Source organism: Haemaphysalis longicornis, unplaced genomic scaffold (genome assembly GCF_048455015.1).
Source record: "Haemaphysalis longicornis isolate Haplotype H1 unplaced genomic scaffold, Haemaphysalis longicornis Haplotype H1 scaffold_1, whole genome shotgun sequence".
Taxonomy (NCBI): Eukaryota; Metazoa; Arthropoda; class Arachnida; order Ixodida; family Ixodidae; genus Haemaphysalis; species Haemaphysalis longicornis.
This window is the reverse complement of record NW_027526203.1, coordinates 252,073,502-252,097,510: the sequence shown is the minus strand read 5'-3', so window position 1 is coordinate 252,097,510 and position 24,009 is coordinate 252,073,502. Positions and strand designations below refer to the sequence as shown.

At 47.6% G+C, this 24,009-nt stretch overlaps 1 protein-coding gene across 1 annotated transcript in view; it reads left to right on the top strand.

Annotated features, from left to right (window-relative positions):
• Tbh (Tyramine beta hydroxylase) overlaps positions 1-24,009 on the top strand; it is a 97,692-nt gene that overhangs the window by 7,992 nt on the left and 65,691 nt on the right. Inside the window, exon 2 of the mRNA XM_077675667.1 lies at positions 8,407-8,760. Coding sequence (XP_077531793.1) covers positions 8,473-8,760 — 288 coding nt within the window. The 5' untranslated portion in view covers positions 8,407-8,472. The remainder of the gene's footprint in view (positions 1-8,406; positions 8,761-24,009) is intronic.

Sequence of the window (24,009 nt, the reverse complement as noted above, 5' to 3'; positions counted from 1 at the left end):
TGACTCGAATCAATTCGCGTGGCTTGCCGCCGTGGACGAAAATCTTTCGCGAGGACAGGTAGATGTGGGGCGAGTTTAGAACGTCTTCAAGCACCTCCATCTGCATTAAAAAAAAACTCGTAACTATGAGCGCAAGGTCTACAAATGGTAAGATGTAAAAAAATTGGCCGCGTATCTGCTCCTTTCGTTGCAAATGTCGCCAAAAGACGACAGTCTTTATCGACTTTTGCCAATTAAATGCCTCCCTTCGCTTTCTCGCTCACCTCTCATGTTGTTCCTGTTGCGTCGCGCTCCTCCCAAGGTAAAGACGCCAAGGTTTGCTTAAATCATTTTAAATTTGCCGCGTTCCACTGCTCCAAACCGGGTGTCTCGATGCCAACGCTGCCGTACGGCGAAGACGCGTGTGAATCGAGGCGGCCTACTTCAACGTTTATAAAACCGCGTTTCCCTAGTCCCCGTGCGTTCCAAAAAGAACGTGGAACCTATCTAGCGGAACCTTTCGTAACTCTTGCCACTAAATTTCTTCTAATGCCGCCAGAAGCTATATGGCGCGGCCGACAGCAGGCGACGGCGGAGTGATATTTTTTTCTTCAGTTGATGAAGTATTTAATCTCGCCAAAATCAAACATGTACGATTTTTATAAAGGAACGCTGCAAATATCACTTCTGTATTAATTCGTTCTCTTATATATGCGTAATGTCTTGTTGTTGTTCAACAATATTGACAAGTATGAACATTACACCGGACTCAGACGGGCACATTTAGCTGTGACTATATAAGACTATTGCGCAGGCATTGTTTTACTTTGGCCGGGTGGCTGAATCGAGTCACAGACAGACAGACGGACAGACATACAGACAGACCAAAATTTCTGGGTTTAAGTAGCCCAAGAAAGACTATCGTCTTTATTAAACCCGAATGAAATAAACAAGTTCGCGGCTTTTGGGCGAAAATAGTAGCCGAACTCCCTGGCCTCGAGCACTTATTTCTATACTTGCAGCAATTTTCTTACACTGCTGTTGGCAGCTATACCACATAGCAGAGACGTTATAGTATATAGAGGCTCTTACCTCGCTGATCAAGTGATTTGCCCTTGCGGCTGAATTTGCTTTACGACGTCTTGGAACTTGCGTACTTTCTCCAGAACATCTGACGCAGCAGCCGCTGCTTTCTTCGAGGTGTCTTCTAGTACCGGCATTGGGCTTCCAAATCGCAACTCGGCCTCGCATGTGAGCTGCATTGGTAAACACGACTTGTAACGGCATGTAAATTTCATAATAGAACAAATAGCGCTGAACTTAAAACGACTGTATTTGTTCCATTATGTCTAGATACCAACTAGCCCAACACCAAGCTTTATTGAAGTTGTAAATGTCTAACTGATAAGCATCTGAATGAAGCGGAAAGTGCTCATAAAACGTCTTTACTCATACCTCGCCATCACAAGGGCAATAAAAAATCAGGAAAACGTACGCTTAAAAGTATATCTTATAGTACCCAGTGTACTGCCCAGTATGGGGGAAATTCAAGGGTATACTTGCACAGTCGCGTATCCAGAAATATTTTTTGGGGGGTGTTAGACCCCGTCCGTAAAAAAATTTTAAATGGTAGTCAACGCCGAGATGGTATGTTATTTTCGAAGTGCTGTTGCGACTGGAACCGCAAGCCGCCCTTAAAATCTCTTAGCACTCTATCCACAGATGGCGTCAAAGGCTTGTCAAAGTATTTAAAGACCGGGAGGCTCAACAGGTGTTTGAGCATCGTCGTAAATGGGACACAATAAACCCTATCACCTGACACTAAGGTGAGCTCTTGTGGCTTCACGTAGGTTCCTCGAGACTCATACAAGTCTTTTCCTGAACTGTTGTCTTGGAGTAAGGAAACATCAACCTCACAATCCAAAATCTCCCATACGTCCTGAATGCTCTCGACTACCGTGTTTACTACACTCTGCAGGCATCTCTGGTGTCATTTAAGCTTTTTACACAAGTTTGAAACGATGCCTGTTGTATTTGCGTCAATACTGACGTCAGACTCCTGGCAACCACAGTGTTCCGTATTCATTTCAACATTATCCCAGTCACAATCTGACACATATCCTTGTGGCAAGGAGTGCAACGTTTCTGCCTGAACCATTGAAGAATGACCTTCAGCAACATTTCTTCGCACTGGTATACAGAGGGGGAAATGTTCCTTGTAAAGCTACATACGGAGAAATGTTGTACCACACGAACTGCACTTCAGAGGTCACCCTGTTATATGCTTACGAAATCTGCGGAAGAAAGCCGCGGAAAACTTGCACGTAACACAAGTGGGGTGACGAACCTTAGGCGTAGATCGACAGGATGGGTTTGTTTGTGGCACGTCATGGGGCTGGATCCGAGTTGCTGGAAATTTCAGTGAGAACTGGTTACTTGCCTGAATATAAATTGAGCTTGTCCAAAACATTTTAAAACAAGCAAAAAATAATATTCTTTCATGTTATTATTTTTTGCTTAATAAAAAATTTAGGTTGAGAAACTGCTAGCAAAGAATGGTACCTTTATGTGGGCTGTCAGGTATGGGGTATTCCTCAGCTGTGGCTGTGTCCATTGGTGTCGTGATGCACAATCCCAAAACAGTGAGGAGCTTTACGAAACAGAAATTTGTGGCGCCCTGCTTGACTAACCATAGGATTGAATAGCTGTTTTCACTTGTTGCATCCCATTCTGTTCTTCGTGAGCCGAAGAATGTCCTAGCAAGTAAAATAATATAAAAGAAGCATATAGACATTTATGTGAGTTCATGCAAATATATTCCCTCCCCAATTTCTCAAACAAATTTGCCGAAATTTATTGTATTAGCTTTACTACGCACCATTGTCGGTGCTAGTTGATTCATGAGCTTCATGTTGTTCTGACGGAATTCGTGGCACGTTCGAAGTATCAAAGCTATCTATATCGTACAAACAGGAGAAACTTCTCGTAATCAAGGAGGAGGAGGAATGCCTTTATTATCAGAGGAACATGAATGCCCTGTTGAGGAAGGAGAGGGACATGAAGGAAGGGAGGGAATAATCGAAAAAAGAACACTGTTCAAGGTTCAATCACCTGAAATGGTGGAAACAATTCTCTTTCCAACATTTTGCACTCTGTGCATTCTCGACAGTTTACAAATTTTGCAAAGGGGAATAGCAGTCACGGCGGTAGTTGATCGTGGGGGTTTATTCAAGGCGTAGCGTAAGGCAACGGGCCAAGCGCCGGTCCAGCCGGTACGAGCTCGTAGGCATGAACGTCCGAGTTGGACCTTCGTAGTCTTCACGATAATTCTCGGGGCATACCCGATTGGGCGAATGGCGCTTCGGCATCTACTATTGTTGCGCCGCGTTAACTCTTCTTGTTACAATTTGTCGAAAATTTGTTCGGAATGGCGCAGTTTTGTTCGAGAGGTAGTTGTACGCGCAGCTACACAGCTTCTGTGCAACATCAAAGCTCTGGACGCTATTCTTCATGTCATCACATCCAACCCCTTGAATACACTATCCTATACGACGCCCTACATTCCATTTTTGAAACCGCCGTGCCGTAAGTAATTAACATTAACCCACGCTGATGCGATTCCATTTATATTATCGACATCAGCTAGAACGTCTTTCCTGACAATAAACAAAAACAAAATATGTTTCCCTTGAAGACGCACTAAACATCGTCCTAAACACCGTCTCCCACGCATTCCTGCAGATAGTTCAGGGCTTTCCACAAGACATCTTAATCTGCTACACTGCGTTATTTTAAGCCCTCGATCATTTAAAACCACATTGGTGTGCGCCGCTAAATCTGACGTTCGGCGTTAACATTTACTCGTTATCATAGTGCGAATGCAGATCGTTGTGAGTGAAAACTAAAAAACAATAAAAATGTCGCCCATTTTTTTTATTGATCACCAAGACTAACTAACAACCACCGGCTGTCACAGGAAACAAAAAAAATTACCGAAAATAAAAAGGGAAAATGAAGCAACGAGATCACAAAGGTGTACTCAACCAGCGTTCTCACTCGATTGACTGGAAAAATACGCAAAGCACTGATGACCAACTCGTGGAATCGCAAAGCTGTCTCAGTCCTGCGCCATCAGTCGTCGAACACGAGCGAAAACAAAGAAGAAGACGTTGTGTGGGTTGAACTAACGTGTTCGTGCAGTGCAACCAACAAAACGATAGGTTAGTGAAAAAGTACGCATTCTCAAAATGGTTGTATTTTTTGTTTTCTTGGTGGAAGGGAGATACAAAAGAACCAGCGCATGCAGTCCAGGGATAGAAACGCCTGGTGCCCTAAATTAATTCACAGTCCTCCAGTGAACGGCGTGCCTCATAGCCCTGATAGCTATATTGCGTCAAACCCCGCAATGTTGAAAGAATTCGTGCCGCCGCTTCATTTACAACGAATGGGCTTTTGTAATGGGTCCGATTTATAAAATGAATTCGGCAAAGACAAACTCTGACCGATGTCTACGCATTTGCTTGCCAGCCAGCGAACTATCTCCCCTATGAGAAAACACGCGGCCGACCGCGCAAGCCAGTGTCTCACCCACGCCCCAAAATGTAACAAAAAACTAAAAGACCGAGGGATAAACGTATCTCGGGGGGAACTCGCGGTTCCAGGTGCTAACGCTGTTGCTGCATATCGCCTTACTTAATCAAGGGGGCTATGATCAAGCTGGGGAGACCGCGCAAGCTAATATCTAACAGCACCACAAAGAAAATAAAAAAAACCAGCGCGGGAGGGAAAGCGAGAAAACTTCTGTCTCGAGGTGATAACACCGCTGCGGTGTCATACAATGCGCGAGACGTCAAAGCCAGCGTCGCTACTCTTCCGGTTATAGTTATCGTATTACGGCAACGGTGAAAGCCTAATCACTTCCCAGCGGCAGCCACCACAAATAATTTAAAAAATAAAATTTACAACAGCCGCGGTAGATGAGGGTTGGTTTCATGAGCTGTTACACTCCCAGGTAGTTCTAGTGATGTATAAGTGTATTCTGGTCGCTCTTTTACGGGTGCACTGTGACAGCTCAGTTTACTGCGCGAATAAAAACCAACACGTTTGAAAATTTTGGTGCGAAAATAGAACATCCCATGTATGTAAACCTCATGAACACCCCGAGTTGCTTGTTTCTGCCGTTTAATCAAGCCTCCAGTATTCAATACGTGTAATAAAGCAATGGGCCCGAAGGCTTCAAAAACTGTACAATGGACCACCACTCATCTCAAAACTTCTAAGTTCAGTTTCAGAAATGATTTTCATTTGCGCGGCAGGCAACCTAAGTGTGCTTGTGTGAGCCTGAACCCGTTATTTTCCTTGCACAAATTTATTGCATCGAATAAAGGAACAAACAAAGCTTGTGATCTCGTCCTCGTTCGCGATATGATGTACCTAATTTATGCAGTTGTAAATGCTTGTCTGTCGCACACACCTGTTCCCCTGCGCGGTTCTAATCGTGAGTTATCTATCTTCATTCAAGGACCGTTTTTCGAAAAGGGTACCAAGTAATAAACCTTGTATAATTTGCTGCAAATATACCAATGGGTGAAAAGATGAGAACACATACCCAATGCGCTCAATTTCCTATGTGCTGTTGGCCTGGGGTCACAGTAGCCACAGCGCAGTTGAGGTGAATCGGGGCGGAAAAATACAGCCTAGACGAGGTACCCTAAGCACTCGCAATTTTCCTTGCATCGCCCTCGCAGAACACCCCACACGTCTCTGTGTGTCACGGATGTCATTAAGGCCTAGAACGCGACGTGGGAAATATTACACGTTTTTAAAAGTCTATGTACATTTATAGAGTATACGATAAAACATGAATAGCAGTTGAAGCCTGACGAGTTCTCAGACGACGAAACAGCCAAATGACTATGCGCTGATTGACAGCTCAATTATTGCGTTGTCTATAAAAGCTTGGTGCTCTACGCCTTCCTTGTCCGTACTTTCATCGCACTTAAGCCATCATACAAGCTTGTCAAGTTTTACAGCTGTTGGTATTGTTCTATCTGATGAATATGAGCACTCATGCTTACCTTCCGGCACCTCCAGGACAGCGCGAAATCAACCGGGGCACGAAGGAGACTTCGAAGTTCTATACGCTGCACGAACACATCGCCGAGTGCGGCAAGAATCTGCCAGCACACAACGCACGGCGACCCGCGGCTTCCTGACGAGACTGAGGCCACGTGATTGATCACGTGGTCAAGTGCCCGCGGAACCAGGGGCGCAAAGGTTACGAGTTCAGTTTGAAGGTTCCAAATTAGCGGTTACAACCGTAGCGCCACAAAGTAACCTCCACGTTCAACGAGATCTTCGGCAGTAACCGTTACTCAAGGTAAAAAGGCTTGTGACGTTTATCGAATTGGCTTGTAACCATTGATATAAAAGTTAAAAGCGTTTATAGGTAGCCATAAATGTTACGGCGTTTAGAGTGTAGCTTACACATCCTGTTTTTTTTATCATTTTGCATTCTACTAGATGTGTGCGCAGATTGGGGAGCATATTCCTGTGTCTTTCTAACAGCAGAGCTATTTAAGCTTGAGCTTGGTTCGTTGGCGTTAGCAAAAAAATACAAAACAGAAACTTCGGCGCGAGGCGCCGCGTAGTCGGAGCCAAGCCTCGCCTAGCTATGACGTAATCGTGCGTTACGGGCCCGCTCGACCTTCGAGAACACGCTGCCCAGTGTTCGTGGCGTGATCTCTGGCGCACTGGGGCGACAGAAACCGTACAGAAGGCGTACTCTGGCGACAGAAACCACGCATCGACACATTGCAGCAGCAGTCACGGCATTGGAGCACGTGCTAAGCAGTTTCTTTTTCTGCCACAGGTAGGCATTCATTTCATGATCAATCTGTACTTTTAAGCCTTTTTCGCCACGACTGCTGCTGCACTGCTGTTGTTGCTTGTGTTGTCTTCTACCATGCCTACGAACGCCGAGCTTGCCAAGCGGCTTGACTCCATTGAACGTGCGTTAAGCGGGAAATTATATGAGTTTGCCGATCTTGTCTTGAAAAGCATCAAAACTAAGCTAGAAACAAACTCTGGTCTCGCTGTAGAAGGCGTAAACAAGGAAATTGCGAAGTTCAAGACTAGCCTATCGTTCTTCAACGAAACGGTCGAAAGCTTGAAGGAAGAGCAAGTGAAGCTCAAAGCGGAGAACAAAGCCTGATCCCAAGTCGCCGCAAGAATGCTTCAACAGCTGCGAGCACCAAATTACCGGTCAACGAAACTTATCTGGACTCCTGCACACGAAGGGTTACAGGGCAACGAACAGGCCCACACAGCTGTTTGCGAGATCGTCACCCGAGCAGCAGTTCCGTGCGTGCGTGCGTGTGTGCGTGCGTGTGTGCGTGCGTGCGTGCGTGCGTGCGTGCGTGCGTGTGCGTGTGCGTGTGCGTGTGCGTGTGTGTGTGTGTGTGTGTGTGTGTGTGTGTGTGTGTGTGTGTGTGTGTGTGTGTGTGTGTGTGTGTGTGTGTGTGTGTGTGTGTGTGTCACGTTTTGGTTGCCATTGACTGTTCGGAGTTTTACGTAACAATTTTTGTTGTCATGCGGGATGGCAATTTTCTTTTCATTCTTTTCCCTCCATTCTTTTTCTTTCTGGTTCGTCTATTATTTTATTTTGTGCTTGCGTGGACGATTGCTCCGTTTGATTGTATTCATGGATATTGGTACTCTTTTATTTAGACTGCAAAAGTCATCTTGCCGACACGACAATGCTTCAGAGACTGTATGAAGGGCGCTGAGGACTGAATCCAGGTTGTTCGTGCCTTTATCCCGAGCCTCCCCTCTCCTAGACTATAAATAAAGGATTGTCAAATGAAATCAAAATAATTCTTCGTTGATGCGCTGTGCACGAACAAGGGTGCCCTGTACGAAAGGCCGCCTACGTAGGCAAAGCACGCCTAGTGTCAGCCAGGTGCAGCACAAAAATAACGTATAGTCCTTGCCATAAAAATAGGCACTATCGCAGTTCTTGAAGAATGCTGATCTCGTCAAGAAAAAGCCACGAAGCTGTCCCTGTAAACACGTGTTCTCGTTCTTGGTAGTACATGTTCACACTGACGCGTTGGAGACCCAGATGGTATTATTTATTAATCACATGTATTGCCATCGCTGGCTGCAAGGACATGACAAAAAGGGGAAGTTTTATTCTGGTGCCGTGGTATGAGAGCAAACTTGCACCAAGCGCTTACACGATATTTCATAGTGCTCGGCAGTAGAAAAGTAGCGCACGGAGGTGCGGAAGTCGTCGACTCAAAAAATGTTTCCATTATCACATCATAGTAACGGCGACCCCAACTTTTGGGAGCTGCCTGCTTACAATTCACCTTCCTTTAGGCCGTCTTAGTCGCTTCGTGCTTTCTCTTTCTTTATGCATGACAGGGCGAGCCTGCAACGAGGTTAGTAGCCTGCAAAGAGCGCCGTCCGGTCTCCCTTTCCGGCGGAAGCATGACCACGTCGGGAGGAAGCAGGATTCACCGGGGCGTCTGGGTTGGCTGGCTGGTGCTCGTGTGTGCGGCAGAGGCCGCGCGTTACTTCGAGCTCGTGCTGGACCCCCAGTCCCGCTTCCGGCTTTACTGGACGGTCGACTACGAGGCCAAGTCGCTGACGGCCGAGCTCAAGCTGGAGCTGCCCCGGGACGACTGGTTCGCCCTGGGCTTCTCGGACCGCGGAAACGTCACGCTCGCTGACGTCTGTGTTCTCTGGGCCGACGTGCACGGGAATCCGCACCTAGACGTGAGTGCATTGGGGAGACAAATGACAGGAATGCAGGCACAAGCGGCGGCCCTTCCGAGGACAGTTCTGGGATAACAGCAATTCTCGCGCTTTGTTGTGCTTTGATTCTGGCAAGCACGAAAACATTAGGCACAAGTTTTAAACCGGTTTTCAATTAATTCACGTCGAGCCTGTATCTTCTACATTCATGAGTTCCACGATGAACCCTCCGAGCGCATCTAAACGTACTATTACGAAGCTTGAAATTGTCGCGGCGTTTCCCCCTATTAGCAGGAGTGCTGGGGAACAGCCTCCCCCACCCTTTTGAAATTTGCCGGCATCTAATTTCTTAAACTTTCTAGGAATGTACAAGTTTAGCCTGTTTCCTTCCTGGAACGGCTGAGCAGTTCTGTATCATTTCCCCAATTCGTAAATGTTGAAAACGGGCTTGATAGCTCTGTTGAGTTACCGGCAAACGCCACATTAAGCTGACGTTATCATATGCATTGGCAACTGCAAACATATGCAAAAGGTGTATCACACAAGCCAGAAAACTATGAATTAAGCACGTGAACCAAATTTTACAACAAAAAAACGAGTCTTTTTTTATCTGCTTTGATACGTTGACTCAACTTCCGAGCCGACGAGTACAGGCTATTGTAACCAGTTACATTTTCCCGGATGCGAGCGCTGCACGGGCAGAAACGTAGCAACTGAAATCACACACACGTTTACGACAAATCGAGGAGAGGGCCGCCTTCGGATCGAAGCGAAGCCGAACCTTGCACTGCTAAGAGCTATCTGAGCACAAGCTTTCACTGCTACACTTTCGTCGAAGGGCGCTTGCTACAATCGGAAATGTTTAAAATAAGTGAGCCTTTATGCGCCATTTGCAGCTGCATCTTCTGTACTGCCACCATTTTATATCTAATGTAATCGTATTCAAGCTGACTCTTGCCACAGCAGCGCGGACGTTGAAATCTCAGCGGCAGAGACGCCGAAGACCTTTAGTTGTTTGGTTTTTTTTCCTGGCAGGCAGAGAGCTAAAGCACTATTTTTTATTTCCTCAAATCTGTTTGAATCCTCCCTGTGCTTCGTCATCGAACGAGGGGGAAAGCGCAACAGAGCATCACCTAGAGTGTAAATACTGTATGCCTTGCTGGGGCACCGCTGCAGCAGCATTTTCGTGAGGGGGCTATTTTGAATATGTCCTGTCATTACCCGCTTACAATCAGCGAAACTGATTAATGTATAATGGTCTGTTACATACCGCGTGCATGCCAATATAAGTGAAAAATGATAACTCAGCAAAGCTGCTACAGAAATGCTTGTTTCAGTTTCGTGCAACCTAGTGTCGAAAGGAACGGAATAAAATTGTGAGGACATTTTACTACAAAGTAATAGTAATTACTAAAAAATCAAACGCCCCTTCTTCTAACGACAACGATGGTTTCATTTCATTTCATTTATTTACTCTCACGGCACTGGGCATTACAGAGAGGAGTGGGACAACAAATATCAAACATAAAGTAAAACAAAACAGCAGGATTAGAACAAATTACAATGCACTCTCAGAAATGATTGATTTGAACGCGTTGGCGTCTGTGATTGAAACGATCGATGCGGGAAGGTGGTTCCAGTCAGTACATGTTTTAGGGATGAAAGAGTTGAAGTGCTGGTTCGTATGGCAGAAGGGAACGCCAACCTTGTATCGATGGTCATTGCGTGCTGATATGTCGGCTGGTGGAAAAAACAGTTAATCAGAGAGGGTTCTGTTAGTGTGATAGATCTTATGAAAGAGGCAGAGACGTGAATTTTTGCGCCGTATTGAGAGGTTAGACAAATTGAGATGAGCCTTCATTAATGTGACACTTGCAGTTCGAGAGTAATTAGACCATATGAAACGTGCTGAGCGATTCTGAATGGATTCAATGTTGTCTATGAGCATGTGAATATGAGGATCCCAGATAGACGACGCATATTCCAGATTTGGCCGCACTAATGTTTTATACAGGAGAAGCTTTAGGTTAATTGGAGCAAGAGAAAAATTTCGACGTAAATAGCCAAGAGTTCGGTTAGCGTTGCATGTTATGTAATCAACGTGAGCCTGCCATGACAGGTTGACAGGTTGAAACGCCCAGCTTTCTCGTGAGGGATTCGTTCGTTGTGTTTGGGGTTGAAGGGGGTTCACAGAGTTTTGGTGACGGGACGGTCGCCATCAGCTAGACCAAGGACGCTTCGCTTTAAATCCAAACTGCTTCGACCTTGTCGGATTAGCGCAATCGGATAGACGCCGGATGCATAATGCAAGGGACCCAGGTTCAAATCTGACCAGGGAAAGCGTTTTTTTATTGAGGCGCTTGATGTGCCTTCGCTTATCATCATCATCGTTTTGTTAACCATTGTGTAAAGTTGGCTTTTCTGCAGACCATTTTTTGTGACGTGACGATCTCCATCAGTAAGGCATAGAAAGCTTCGCTTTAAAACAGAAGAACAAAAAGAAGACATGGAAAGAACTCGCGCTCAGCAACGCCTTCACTTCGACAAAAATTTCGTGGCTAACTTTAAAAGTGTCTTCCAAGATGTGCACTTAGTTTTCGCGGCTCCGTTACTGCGTGCTTGGGTGCGTGTGTGAGCCACTGCGTGCTATAAGCAACTCTTTTAGATGCGACTGCATCTCATTCACTCGCCTTGTCCCTCCATACGGCGTTGTCCGCACCTCCCCCTACACCATAAAAAAAAATAACAGTTAGCGGCGCCCGGTTTCGATCCCACGACCCTGTGGGCGGAACGCGAGGTACATGGTGCTCTTCCCACTGCGCCACAAAACCGCGACAGAATCAAATGCTACGAACTCGCCTTATATCCTTGACTCATTCAAACTACGTCAAGATGCTACTGATACAACGCATGATGGAGCAATGATTAACACTTGCACTAAAAGAAAAGAAGCTCCCACTTACAGCAACAATGATGGAGTAAAGGTCGTTGCGACAGCGAAGCCCCAAGCATACCACTTAGAGAGATTGACCAAGATTGACCAATAAAACATAATAATAATCATAAAAGATAATAATCATACGCGTTCCCAACACGTTTCACGCGATTTCAGAATCAATCCAATGGAAACACCAAGTGAATCCCACGATGCGTCACATCTACACAGGGTTCCCCTCGTGGGGAGGTGGGTGCAATTCTTTATGTGCTGTTGAAGGTGCACACAAGGATGGAGAGCAAGGTGGGGTGCTTAATGGGCGAGCTTCCAAAGGCGACTGCAAAGCTGCGGAGTGGGCGGTAGTGCAGTGGAACCCCGCTGATACGTCCCCCGGACTTACGACGACGTGCTTCTTATGACGGATTGCCGCGTTCCCGGTAAACTCCCCATAGAAACAATGCACTAAAAATCTCGATGATGTGACGCTCAGGTGCACGCGGTCCGCTTCATACGACGGACCGTGGCGCGGATAGACCGGCGTTTTTCCCATATTTTACGCCGCTTCGCCGCCTCGTCCCGACTTTATTCTTAACCCCCGTTTGACACTCTTTGATCTGCAAAGACCCGCAGGCGCGCCAGACAACTTGCTGAACTGACGCAAGCAAGCAGGCGGGTACTAGTGAGCTTCGACGGCCCCACGCGGCAGCAGTACGCCAACGCGCCAACCGCGAGAAGTCAAAGTTCAGGTGGCGGGCCGACCATGAATTGAAGCCCCCGTCGAGCCGCCGACGAACACGGTAACACATACCACGCAATTCTGCGGCGATGACCGAACACCCGCTTTCCCCGCCGGCTGGATCCAAGTTTCGTCCATTCACGACGCTACCCTCTGCTTATCAGCGTCCTTCAAGACCGCGTTGTTACTCCGCTCCTTCTTTTGGTAGAGACCTTCAATTCCCTCGCGTTCGCCGAAAAGGTGAAGACACGTATTCGTTGACACCGCTATTTTGGGTTAATCGCTGGCTGCCGCCGCAAGTCACTGTACCAAGAGCGAGCTATAATATTCGCCTCAACATGGTTTACTCGCGCAGTTTGAATCATCGTGTTTATTTCGTGTTGCTGGATCGTTTGGGAAACAAAGGCAGCTATGTGTTGAGCATTTTGACCCAATAGCGACGGCACGGGACCGTGCAATGGGTGTCTCCACCATTTACGTGAATGCTGTTCTTTTTCACATGCACCGGCAGGATTCGAGCCTGTGGCTGGTAGACCAGACAGAGTTAATGTCAGTCGTGTCAGTCGTCTTACCCATTGGGCTACGACCTTGAGTTAGTACCCGAGAGTCAAACGGCTTACTCCCTCGCCTCTAATGGTGCGGAGTAGTAGTACCTTGATGTCCCCGCCGCTCTGCAGCGACGAGCTGTAATGCGGAGACCACCCGCGGTGAGAAAGAATCCGGCTCGAGGAGAACGCACGAGACCGGTCTGCCCAACCAGATGCCATGAACCGGTCATCTGGGGTGGGTAAGGCGGGAGCACAAGACTCTCTGGAAAAAAGATACGTTCACCTGAATGGAAATGGGTAGAAACCTCACAGCCAACATTGTTGTTGGTTGCTTGTGGTGCGGGGGTCAAAATCGTGGAGGTGGGGGCTGCCCGAAGCGCCAGCACTGCCCACCGGAGTCCCACCTGCCGAATCGCAGGGACAGCCCCAGGCAGCGCAGGACTGTTCGGCCTAAAACAGGCCGGTGTACTTTGGCCGGTGATTTTCTGTCCGGCCGTTTTCCGGCAGCCATGTTCGGCCCATGTCCAAATGTGGGCCTTTTGGCCGTATACGGCCGTACTCCCATGGCTGTCCAACGGCCAGTGTCCGTCGGCCAGTCGACCGGCTTACGGTCATACGGCCAGATTCCAGCCGTAGGGCTCCGGCCATTCCAAAGCCACCCGTGTACGGCCGAAGTCCGGCCGCCGGATTACAGCCGAGGTGCGGTCGTCGGACTCCAGCCGGACTAAAGCTACCGGAAATACGGCCGTGCTACGGGCATTGGAGTTCAGCCACAGTACGTTAACTGTACTGAGGCCGGTCAATGCATGTCGCGAAAGCAGATGACTTATTCGCGCAGTGCAGAAGCAGCTCAAACCCAGCATTTTGGGTCCAATGCAGCCACATGAAAGTGAGCTCGCGCGGAAATACGGCCGTGCTACGGGCATTGGAGTTCAGCCACAGTACGTTAACTGTACTGAGGCCGGTCAATGCATGTCGCGAAAGCAGATGAATCATTCGCGCAGTGCAGAAGCAGCTCAAACCCAGCATTTTGGGTCCAATGCAGCCACATGAAAGTGAGCTCGCGCGCAACCACCAGCCGTCAAGCTTTCAGCGCAGCCTTGCTTAATTACCAGCCTCAGTTGACAGCAAAATTCATTTATTAAACAGTGCTCACAAATTGTCGTTCCTTTAATTGCTGTGCCTCTTTTACTGCCCAACCCAGAAAATATTCAGTTCTTTGTAGAGCTTGAATAGATGTATTGTCCAGGTCCTGATATCCTCTGTGGGGCGGCTTACCTGTAATAAACGGGAAAAAAGGAGGGGGGGGGGGGGGGCGGCGGAGGGCGCATACTTTAGTGGGTTGAATTTCAGAGAGATAAATTGCGCCGCTTTTAGCCAATTTCTTTTAGGGCAATATTCCGGAACACTTTCATGCTATGACTACATAAACTATTTTTATAACAGTTGCTTGACCAATTTTGCTGTATATAAAACCGGCGTGAATGCCTTTACGAAGCGTTTTGGTTCTCAACAAAACACTCAGGAGCATTTAATATAACTCCTTCACAAAAAAAGTATGTCCAGTTTTTGCCCATTTTTCTTGCAAAGACATTTCTACTCGATCAACTTTTCTGATGATCTTGGGCAGGGCTGATCCTAAGAAGGAGCGAACAGGTACTTTCATTTTCAATCTATTTTAATGTTGTTTTCATGAATATAGGTCCACACCACGTAATAGTCCAAAAGAACTTAATTTACTTCTAATGTCATACTACGTTCAAAAAATTCTAGACGCGTTGCGAATGACGCCCTGCTTCAGGTGGCTGCAGTTGTATACCTCTGTGATCACGCAAGGAAACGCGTAAAATTAGAGTTACATAATTTCTTTCAAACCAATAACATAGCAATGGTAGCATGCATACAGGAAACCTTGCATACTGCAACGAATAGGGCAATAAATATTTTATTGGTCAAGGTTGAATCCGTAGGGTTCTCAACCCGTCGGAGGCAAACTTGCGCCTCTGGAAGTTTATTTATTTATTTATTTATTTATTTATTTATTTATTTATTTATTTTCATTCATTTATTTATTCATTGTTTTATTTATTTATTATTTATTCATTTATTTATATTCATTTATTTATTCATTGTTTTATTTATTTATTTATTTGATGCCTGCTTGCCTTTGCATGCATTACAGAAGGGAGATACATAACACTAAGCATTAAATATGAGACAAAATAACAAAATAATTCTACAAAGCGCGCTGAAAATCGTCAATATAAACAGTTAATGCAATCATAGGTGGAAGATAATTACACTGCAGTATTGATGTAAAATAAAATGAATCGCGCAAGGCGCCACTTTTAAAGGAAAGTTAATAATTTGCTTTAAGCTAGCGGTCCCACTTTGCGATATGTAGAATGGCGCTTGGACATACTTCTCCCCTTCTACTTGAGTTTTCGAATGATAGATATTACGAAAAAAGTTCAACCTGTGGTTTCGTCTGTGATCTTTCACGTCCTGCCATTTCAGTTTACTTTTAATTTCTCTCATGCTAAGTTGAGCGTGACAATTACCTAATACGAATCGCACTGACATATTCTGTATGTTTTCGAGCGTATCAACCAGCTCTTTGGTGTAGGGATCCACGAAAACACATGCGTACTCCAAGATTGAGCGCACATGAGTGAAATACGGTTTTTATTTTCAGTTAGATGGAGGTTCACTGAAATTTCGTCTCAGAAAGACAAAAGCATATGCAGCCGTAACGTTTATGGTGTGAACCTGCCTATTTAACCTCTAACCACTCCCTAAATAAACTCCTAGGTATTTATATTCCTCGGCCGTTGTCACAGTCGCATAATTTACGGTATACGTATTCAATTGGAATGAAGGTTTTCTTGTAAAGGTGCCACGTTAACACACTGTTTAACATCCAAAAACTTTTCTGAATCAGCACACCAGGATGTTATTAAATTCGAATAAAGCTGCAGGTATACGGAATCACGTTCATTCGCTATAGTCCGGTAAACTACACAGTACTTTTTAACAAAGTTATAGGGCCAATAGTAATAATAATGCAAAAACCGATTCATTCAGTTCATAGGACGAAATGTACTACGCAGAAGGGGATATGGAACACCATCATTTCCTTTTTTGCAGTCCAAGAATATACAGCCAACCGCTGTAAGCTTATAAGAACCAAATCGTGCGTGAACTCAACAATCTGCGTTGAGCAAAAAAACCTGACAAAATCCGTGCTTGCTAGGATGCTGGCGATGATGTTTAACCAAATGAGTCATATCCCAAGAGTAGCTAAGCTCACCTTCAAACATCGGAACTAAATTAACAGCTAGGCTTCGTCAGCTACAAGGCTCTGTTGTTATCGCAAATTTAAAATAGTTTTTTTTTTCTAAATAGGCAGTCGTAAAATCCCATGAAGTAACATAGTGCAGGGCATGAAGTTGATCCTACCAATGCGCGAGCGAGTCTCTTCTACGATTATCACCAACAACATAGTGCAACATTGCTTGTCGCAGTTTAATTGTACGCAGAATAACTTGCGCTTTTGCTCGCACTTGCCTTTCTTTGGTGGGGAGTCCTTAACATGGTGGCGTTTTAGCTCCTGCGTGGTGGCCGCTTGCTCGACGCCCTTGAAGGCCAGTTATTCTGGTGAACCATCTTCATCTCGGATCGGACATCTCTGCCGGGTCGATGTCTTCAATGCTCTCCATTTCTTGAGGGGGCGAATATCCTCGAGCTGATGCGTCGACGAAGCCGGCGGCAGAGGCGTCGTAGCGGCGATGACTGGCGAGGCTTAGCTCACCCGTCGGTGTGGCACAGTCTTCTTATGGCAATAAATGACATTTCGATGGCCTAAAACGTTCCCTGCTAATGTCCAGTGAGTCCTTGCACCTTGCCCGTTCACCGAGAACACTCATTACTGTTTGAAAAACGATGTTCGTTCATTTAAAACGTAGAAACACGGAGCGGATGAAAAACGCGTCCCCGTCGTTCGGCTCCCTAACGGCTTTTTCTGCCCCCAGGAAAAAATCAGTCGGTCTCCTTCCAAACACGTATTTGCATGAATTCTCGGCGCCCAGGCGCGTGCCGTTGTTCGGCTGTATGCCGTTTGCCGAAAAAACGACGTATAACCAGATACCTTACGTAGGCCGGTCTCCTCTTGAACACCGGTTGCCATATATTCGGTGGCCATTCGCTTGCCGTAATTCGGCCGAGGACAGCTAACCGAATGAAAAACGTATATTCTGGGGCCGTACGTCGGCCGGTATCCTTCATAACACTGGTTGCCCGAAGGAAACGAATATTCTACCGCCGGACGCGCGGTTCACCGTTGAAACAACGAATGCACGGCAGCCGCGCTCCGGCCGGTCTCCTTTCGAACACCAACTGCCGCAAGAATACGCATATTCTGTGGCCGGTCGCTAGCCGTGCTTCGGCCTGTTACCGCTTCCCGAAAAAAAAAACGGATGCCCTAGGGCCGTACTTCGGCCGGTCTCTTTCTCAACATCGGCAGCCGTAAGAGAACTGAATATCTGGCAGCCGGTTAGGTGCCGTTGTGCGTCCGGACACGGGCGGACGGAAAAATACCGAAGCGCTGGTTGCCGAATGTTGGCCGTTCAACGCATGATCAGTGGCTGCCAGAACCTGGATGCTGGCCGGACATGCCAGAAAGCGGCCATAGACGGGCCGGTCTTGGGGCACACTTTCTGTGCCGCCTGGGGCGCGAACCCATCGTCTCCTACTCGGGACACGCAAGATGGAACGCGCTCCCTGTACGGCTGCGCAAAGGGCGACTAGCAGTTGAGGACTAGCCTCCAGCAGAGTTCCCAGTGCGCACGCGGTAGTACCCAGACACCTGACGCATCCCACGTAGTGTTCAGGCGGAAACCCACGTAGTGTTCAGGGCCGAGTAAAACCACTCGCGAACTCTGTCATACAACTGGTCTAGGGGGACATTCCCCCGAACGGAGACCTCCGGCCGATTGCTCACCGGGGTCCCGGACGGGGTAGAGGTCAGCCCTGACACAGTTTGTGCATGAGCCGCTAGGTGGGTAGGTCGAGTCCGTGGCCACCCCGGCTAGGCCGAAGTGGTTGTCAAGTCCGGGATTACCCGCACCCCGGGTGTGTGGTGGTTGGACGCCGGGCTGAGTTGGCCCGGCACTCCTGAAACCCTTGGTTCCACCACACGGCCGCGTAGGCCAGTTGCCGCGCACCCCTTTAGCCGTCGGACTCGTGAGCCGGACGTTGTCCGTGGGACACCAAATGGAGGCGGGTGCGGGCAGGGGGGAGTGTACGCCCACTCCTACTACTCCCCCCGGAGCAGATGGTCAATGCTCCTGGTCAAACGGGTCAAACGGCTTACTCTCTCGCCTCTAATGGTGCGGAGTACCTTAGGACCTCCCAATGTACGTCCGCGTCCATCCGTGCGCACACCACCATCAAGCGAAAATCAAGTGAAATTCGATTTGAGCCGTGAGTTGCAGTTTCATTTAGGGAATAATCAAGGTGCAACTCAGGGCTCAAATCGAATGACGGTCGGGGAGCAAATCGGATGTCACTCGGGGCGCAACTTGGATGTCATTTCGAGTCCCCGTACTCCGCATCCTCGCCATCATCCACGGAGTGGAGATGCTGCCTTTTTTTTCTTAGGATTTCAGCTTAAGGTTCGCAAATCACGCGAGAAGGCGCTAACTATAGTAGTTTTCTTCTTAGCCCACCTGCCGCCCGAGGCCGTCTACTAGGCCGGCATTTACCCGCATCCTGGTCGTACGATACCCCGGTCATACGACGTTTTCTCGCGGTCCCTTGAAAGTCCTATTTTCGGGGTTCCACTGTACGTGGTGACGGCCCCGGTACTGGGGCGGCGCTGCCTCCTTGCAAGCCTGTATTACCCCTCTGTATCCCCTCCTTCCCACAGGCGACCGTCCACAGGTGTATTTTCCAGGGTTAGAAAGAAGAGTGCGTCGATGTGCGATTACTGAGCGTTGTAAGCGTTCCCCGGGTTGTACGCGATTTAAAAAGCGATCTGAAAATATCTAGCCCCTCAAGTGAAGTGTGAATGCATTCAATTAAAAGCGAATTCTTAAGCCGCGAGGGGCGAGGGGTGGCAAATAAAATAATTGCACAGTTCTACCTTCGAAGAAACATGAGCCCGTGTCGGATTAACAGATTTCCATATCCTCATTCCTCACATTTATATTTGAACATTTCTTTTTGTTTGTGTGAATTACATCTTGTATCTAATGCTGACAGCAGCCACAAAAAATGAGACGGTTTGGCTGCGTCAACCAGGGAATATCGTGCGAAAGTAGCACACATCCCTGTTTTTCGCAGCCTGCCGTCTATCCATACCCACTAGGTGAGTGGATTCAGACTGTCGCTTGCCTTGGAGCGCACGCACAGACGTCCCAGCCTGCGCGCCATCCATGGCGAGGCAGGGCGACCAAGCACCGGCGAAGCAGCCGCTACACCCTCACCTAGTCACGTGGCACCGGAGCGGCAAGGCTCCGAACAACCCCAGTTGCGACGCCTCTCCGCAGCGGATCGCGCGGCGTGACGGTACACCTGTCACCCTGACGGCTCAAGTTCATTGCGACCCGATGAATCACTTCGCGAGACATGGCGTAGTAGAGCTTTTGCTCATATCTTTCGCCCTATCTAGTTGGACAAGAACCGCGAAAGCAGTAGTGAGGATCTCTGCGGCGAGGAAGATAGGAGGGCATTATCTACTGCTGCTGAGTGGCTCGGTCCTGTACGCGGGATGCGCCGATTTTCATGTGCAGCAACCACTTTGGTGAGCCCTGGGGCGCCACGAACACCTTATCCACCTAAAACTTCTCATTTTAGGTTTGTTCGCTCAGATCAGTCAGCAGTATCACCGATGAGGGCGAATGAGCTGGTAGGACATCAACAACAGCAATCATCCGCTTCATTTGCGATGGCGTTCTTTTAAGGAAACAACTTCGCTATATGCTACGCTTGCGCAAGTGTGAGCTGAAAATCGGTACAGCCCGTCAAACATTCCGCTTATTTCATTCCGGACGAAAGGCGGCCAGTTACATTCCCATTCCATACCTCCAAGCGCTGCCTCCGCTCCATTCGCATTCCATTCTGGAATCGCTACAGGGCAAAATGATTCCGAAGTAATTCCATCTCCGGAACGCACTCCGCAACACTGATTAGCAGGGCGTAATGCGCCGACACATACATGTTACAAAAAGGCATGTATACAGCGCATTTGCTTATACGCTGAAGTAAGGTAGTAAAACAGTGGCTTCTGCTTGTTGCACTTTCTTAACCGGTTTCTAGTTTACATTGCTGAACTTTTTAGTTTTCACGGTGTACGTTTTTCTGTTCGTTGGCGTTCTTCGTGCTATTCTTTCGCTGACCGGTGGGATTACAAATGCCAGAAAAATTTCAAAATCTTCTAACGCACCGAAGCTACAATCGGTCACCCTTCGTTCGTTGCACTATAAGTAATACTGCACTCGGTAACACAGTAAATAGACCTGTGTCTAATGCTGTGTCACTTACAGCAACGCCATCACCGAACAATCAAACCCAAACTAGTTCCTTTTTAAAGCTTTGCTACACTGGATCAAGCATCGCGGTTAGAACAGAACAGAAGTGTCATATTAATTTAGACGACCCGGGCTTCTTTTACCATTTGTATAAATCTATATTTCGCCTGTATTAGAAATAGGGCCCCGTGACTGAAAGTTGATCTCCATGGGCTCATCATGCGTAGAGTCGCAGCTCCTATACCACTGCGCAATTATTATAAGTATGCGCTAAGTAGTTACAAAGGTTTTTTGTTCACTCTTAGCCAAAAAAGACGAAAAAAGGCGTAGCGGCAGCCGTTAGTCCTCACGAGCGACCGTTGCTCCTCAAGAGGAGTAACTGTGGGAGCGTGCGCGCCGTGTGCATAATTCACGAAGTAAACGTTCGTCCCCCCCCCCTCCCCCCGACCTAGAGATCAACGGGAGGACGAAAAGCCGAGCAGTTACCCCCTCCCCCCCCCTGTAATGGCGTCTCCGCAATTTGTTGTGCCGAATATGTCTGTTCACAGTTTCATAATTTGCAAACAAACATAGTTGCCAACACAGAATCTTTGATACAGTGCCATAGGAACAAATCTTAGTTTTAAAAATACAAAAAAATCGCCTTGTCACTCGTGGCACGGTGCTGCGATGTGCGACAGACAAAGGCCTCTTGTTCAGGTGAATAGGACGTGTCACGCAGTTCTCGCGAGCAATGATAATAAAGGCCAATGAAAGACTCCGCGCTCATGACACAGTCAGGCATCTGCTAGCAAAAAATCGCAAACCTTACTCACTAAGTGTAGTGAATACACATGCTCATACCTCACGACAAAAGTCAACAACAACGACAACGGCAAATCGTAAGCGCACACTACAGGTAAGCGCTTTGCTGTTTGCTTTCATTAGCGGGACATAAAAGCCTTGCGTACAAAAGCAATGACAATGCCTCAATACCCGTAAGACCCGGCTGCATTTTTCAGTCCCATCTACCAACGCTAGTTGAAGAAGTCAGCAGCGCCAAATTTTGTTTCGTCTACAAGGACTGTTTCCCTATTATTTCTCTCCTACCGACGACCATGAACTTGCACATATGAGACCAAAGACATATGGGATCATTTGTGAACATTAAAAGCGATTGCGTCGTTAGACCACTCAGCCTCCTGTTGCGACGAGGGTGATTGGTTTGCTTTTCTTTTACGAGAAAAAACTGTGCTTGTGAGCGTCTGCTTGCAGTCGAAGCTCAGCAATAATGCCTAGAGTTAGCATAGCGTAAATTGCAAGCACTTGCATCGCTAGGCTATAAACGCAACGACCGTGAGTGCCGAGTACCAAACGTTCTGCAATTGGCTTCCCATTTTCTACCAAATTCTTCATCTGGTGGTCTATTATAATACAGAAAAAAAGAGACTGGTAGTCTAGTCGGTAGCGCGTCCGGTTCGTGTTTCAGTGGACCGTGGTTCGATTACCGCTCAGCGGGCTTTTTTTTTTTTTTTCACCGCTCCCACCTCGTTTCAGGTGGGTAACGGAACTTAGCAACGGTTGAGGGTTGAACCGCTCGTAGGGAAATAATGGCTATGGCAGCGGCGCTCCCGTGTTGCTCTCTTTTGGCTAAGGGTGTAATCAATTGTTTTAGAGCGGAAGCTCTAGCGGGCTACATCTTTCGAGATCATTAATCGCTTCGCAGGTGACCTTCAGCCACCGGTGCGCAAGTAGCGCCTTATCGCTTCGCTCACACCGAGACTCCACTCTGCGGTACCAAATGACTCGGCAACGGTGAAACTACTGCTACGGCTGCGCTTGATCGCTCAGCGCCGGCTGGGCCGGCACTGAGCGATGGTTTAACCGAAGCTTCACAGGAGCTTGGTCCCTTAGCCTCGCAATTGGTGGCGCGCCGGCTGGGCTGTCTCTGAGTGCTCTTCAACGCAAGCGAAATGATGAATCCAGTCATCGAGTAGATATAGCTAGACGGCAGGCTGCGAAATCTGTAGCAAAAGCCGCCTTTCACGAAATACTGTGTGCACCATCTTTGATTTCGTTCGCGATAACTATGTTTAGAAGCGCTAAGCCTCAGCTCTTTTTTTTCTTTTTTGTTAGCGTCCAAACAATACCGAAACCGGTCGCAACCACAGTATGTAGCCCGAACCCATGGAACGGACTTGGCACGGGGTGCGAAATCCATTCCAGGTCCTGCTTGCTTACACACCTATGTACTACGTATATCATACCTTTCGGGGACAACGAACACGCGGATAAAGATAATTTAGGTGTACTAACATTGTCTCGTTGAGCGAAGCAGGAAGCAGACGAAGACTTTTTACACTTATATGTCCGAAACAGGAGTGTATATAGACAAACAACAATACGAACTCTCTCGCTTATCACGTCTAGGTCTATGCTGTTGGTTTTTTTTTTCCTTGTTCGTTTGTTTTCAATATGCAAGAAACTCGGAAGACGGCCTCATACCCGAGTCTCTTGTAAAAATCGGGCACCCCCTCCGTCTACCGCCGACGATGGTTGAAAGCGACGCTTTCTCGTGACGGATCATCGCCGTCCTTACATGGTGGGCAGAGGATTTGTCTGTCTAATTTTGCACGTCCATGCACCCCTCTCCAAATCCAAACCGCTTCGACCATGTCGAAATGGAGCAATCGGATAGACGCCGGCTTCATAACGCGGGGGACCCAGGTTCCGTTCCGGCCACCGGAAACAGCCCGAGCCCCTGCTTCCGGCCACCGGAAGCAGGGGCTCGGGCTGTCGGCGTCTCATGTCGTCTAAAACACCGGGACACTCGTTTACGCTTCGCGCTAGAATGTCGTCGTCTCATCAGGTCATCGTCGATGTAACGACGGTACTAAAACACAACTAAGTCATGTGGATCGGCGTTCCAAATAAAAATGACCGCGTATCTCCTCCTTTCGTTGCAAATGTCGACGAAAGACGATAGTCGACTGGCGCCCTGCAAAGTAAATGCCTCCCTTCTCTTTCCCGCTCACCTCTCATGCTGTTCCTTTCCCGTCTCGTTCCTGCCAAGATAACACGCGAGAGGTTTGCTCAAGCCAATTTAAATTTACCGCATTTCACGGCTCCAAGTCGGGTGCTTCGATTCCAGCGCTGCCGTACGGTGGAGACGCGCGTGAATCGAGGCACCATACTACAACGTTTATAGAACCACGTTGCCCTACTCCACGATTGCCCTGCTCCACGAGCGTTCCATGCGGAACGTGGAACCTATCTAGTGGAACCATTCGTTGCTGTTTCCGTACCGCCAGGACCGCGGGCAACAGCAGGCGACGGTTTTCTGCAGTTGATGTAATATTTCATTTGATCGCAAAAACCAAGCATCCATGAATTTTCAATAAAGGAACACTTCAAATATCACTTATGTATTGATTTTCTGCCTTATATTTGCGTCATATTTTGTTCTTGTTCGACAATGTTGACAGGTATGAACACACACTGACACTGGACTTAGACGTTTAAATTTGGCTATGGGTATATAAG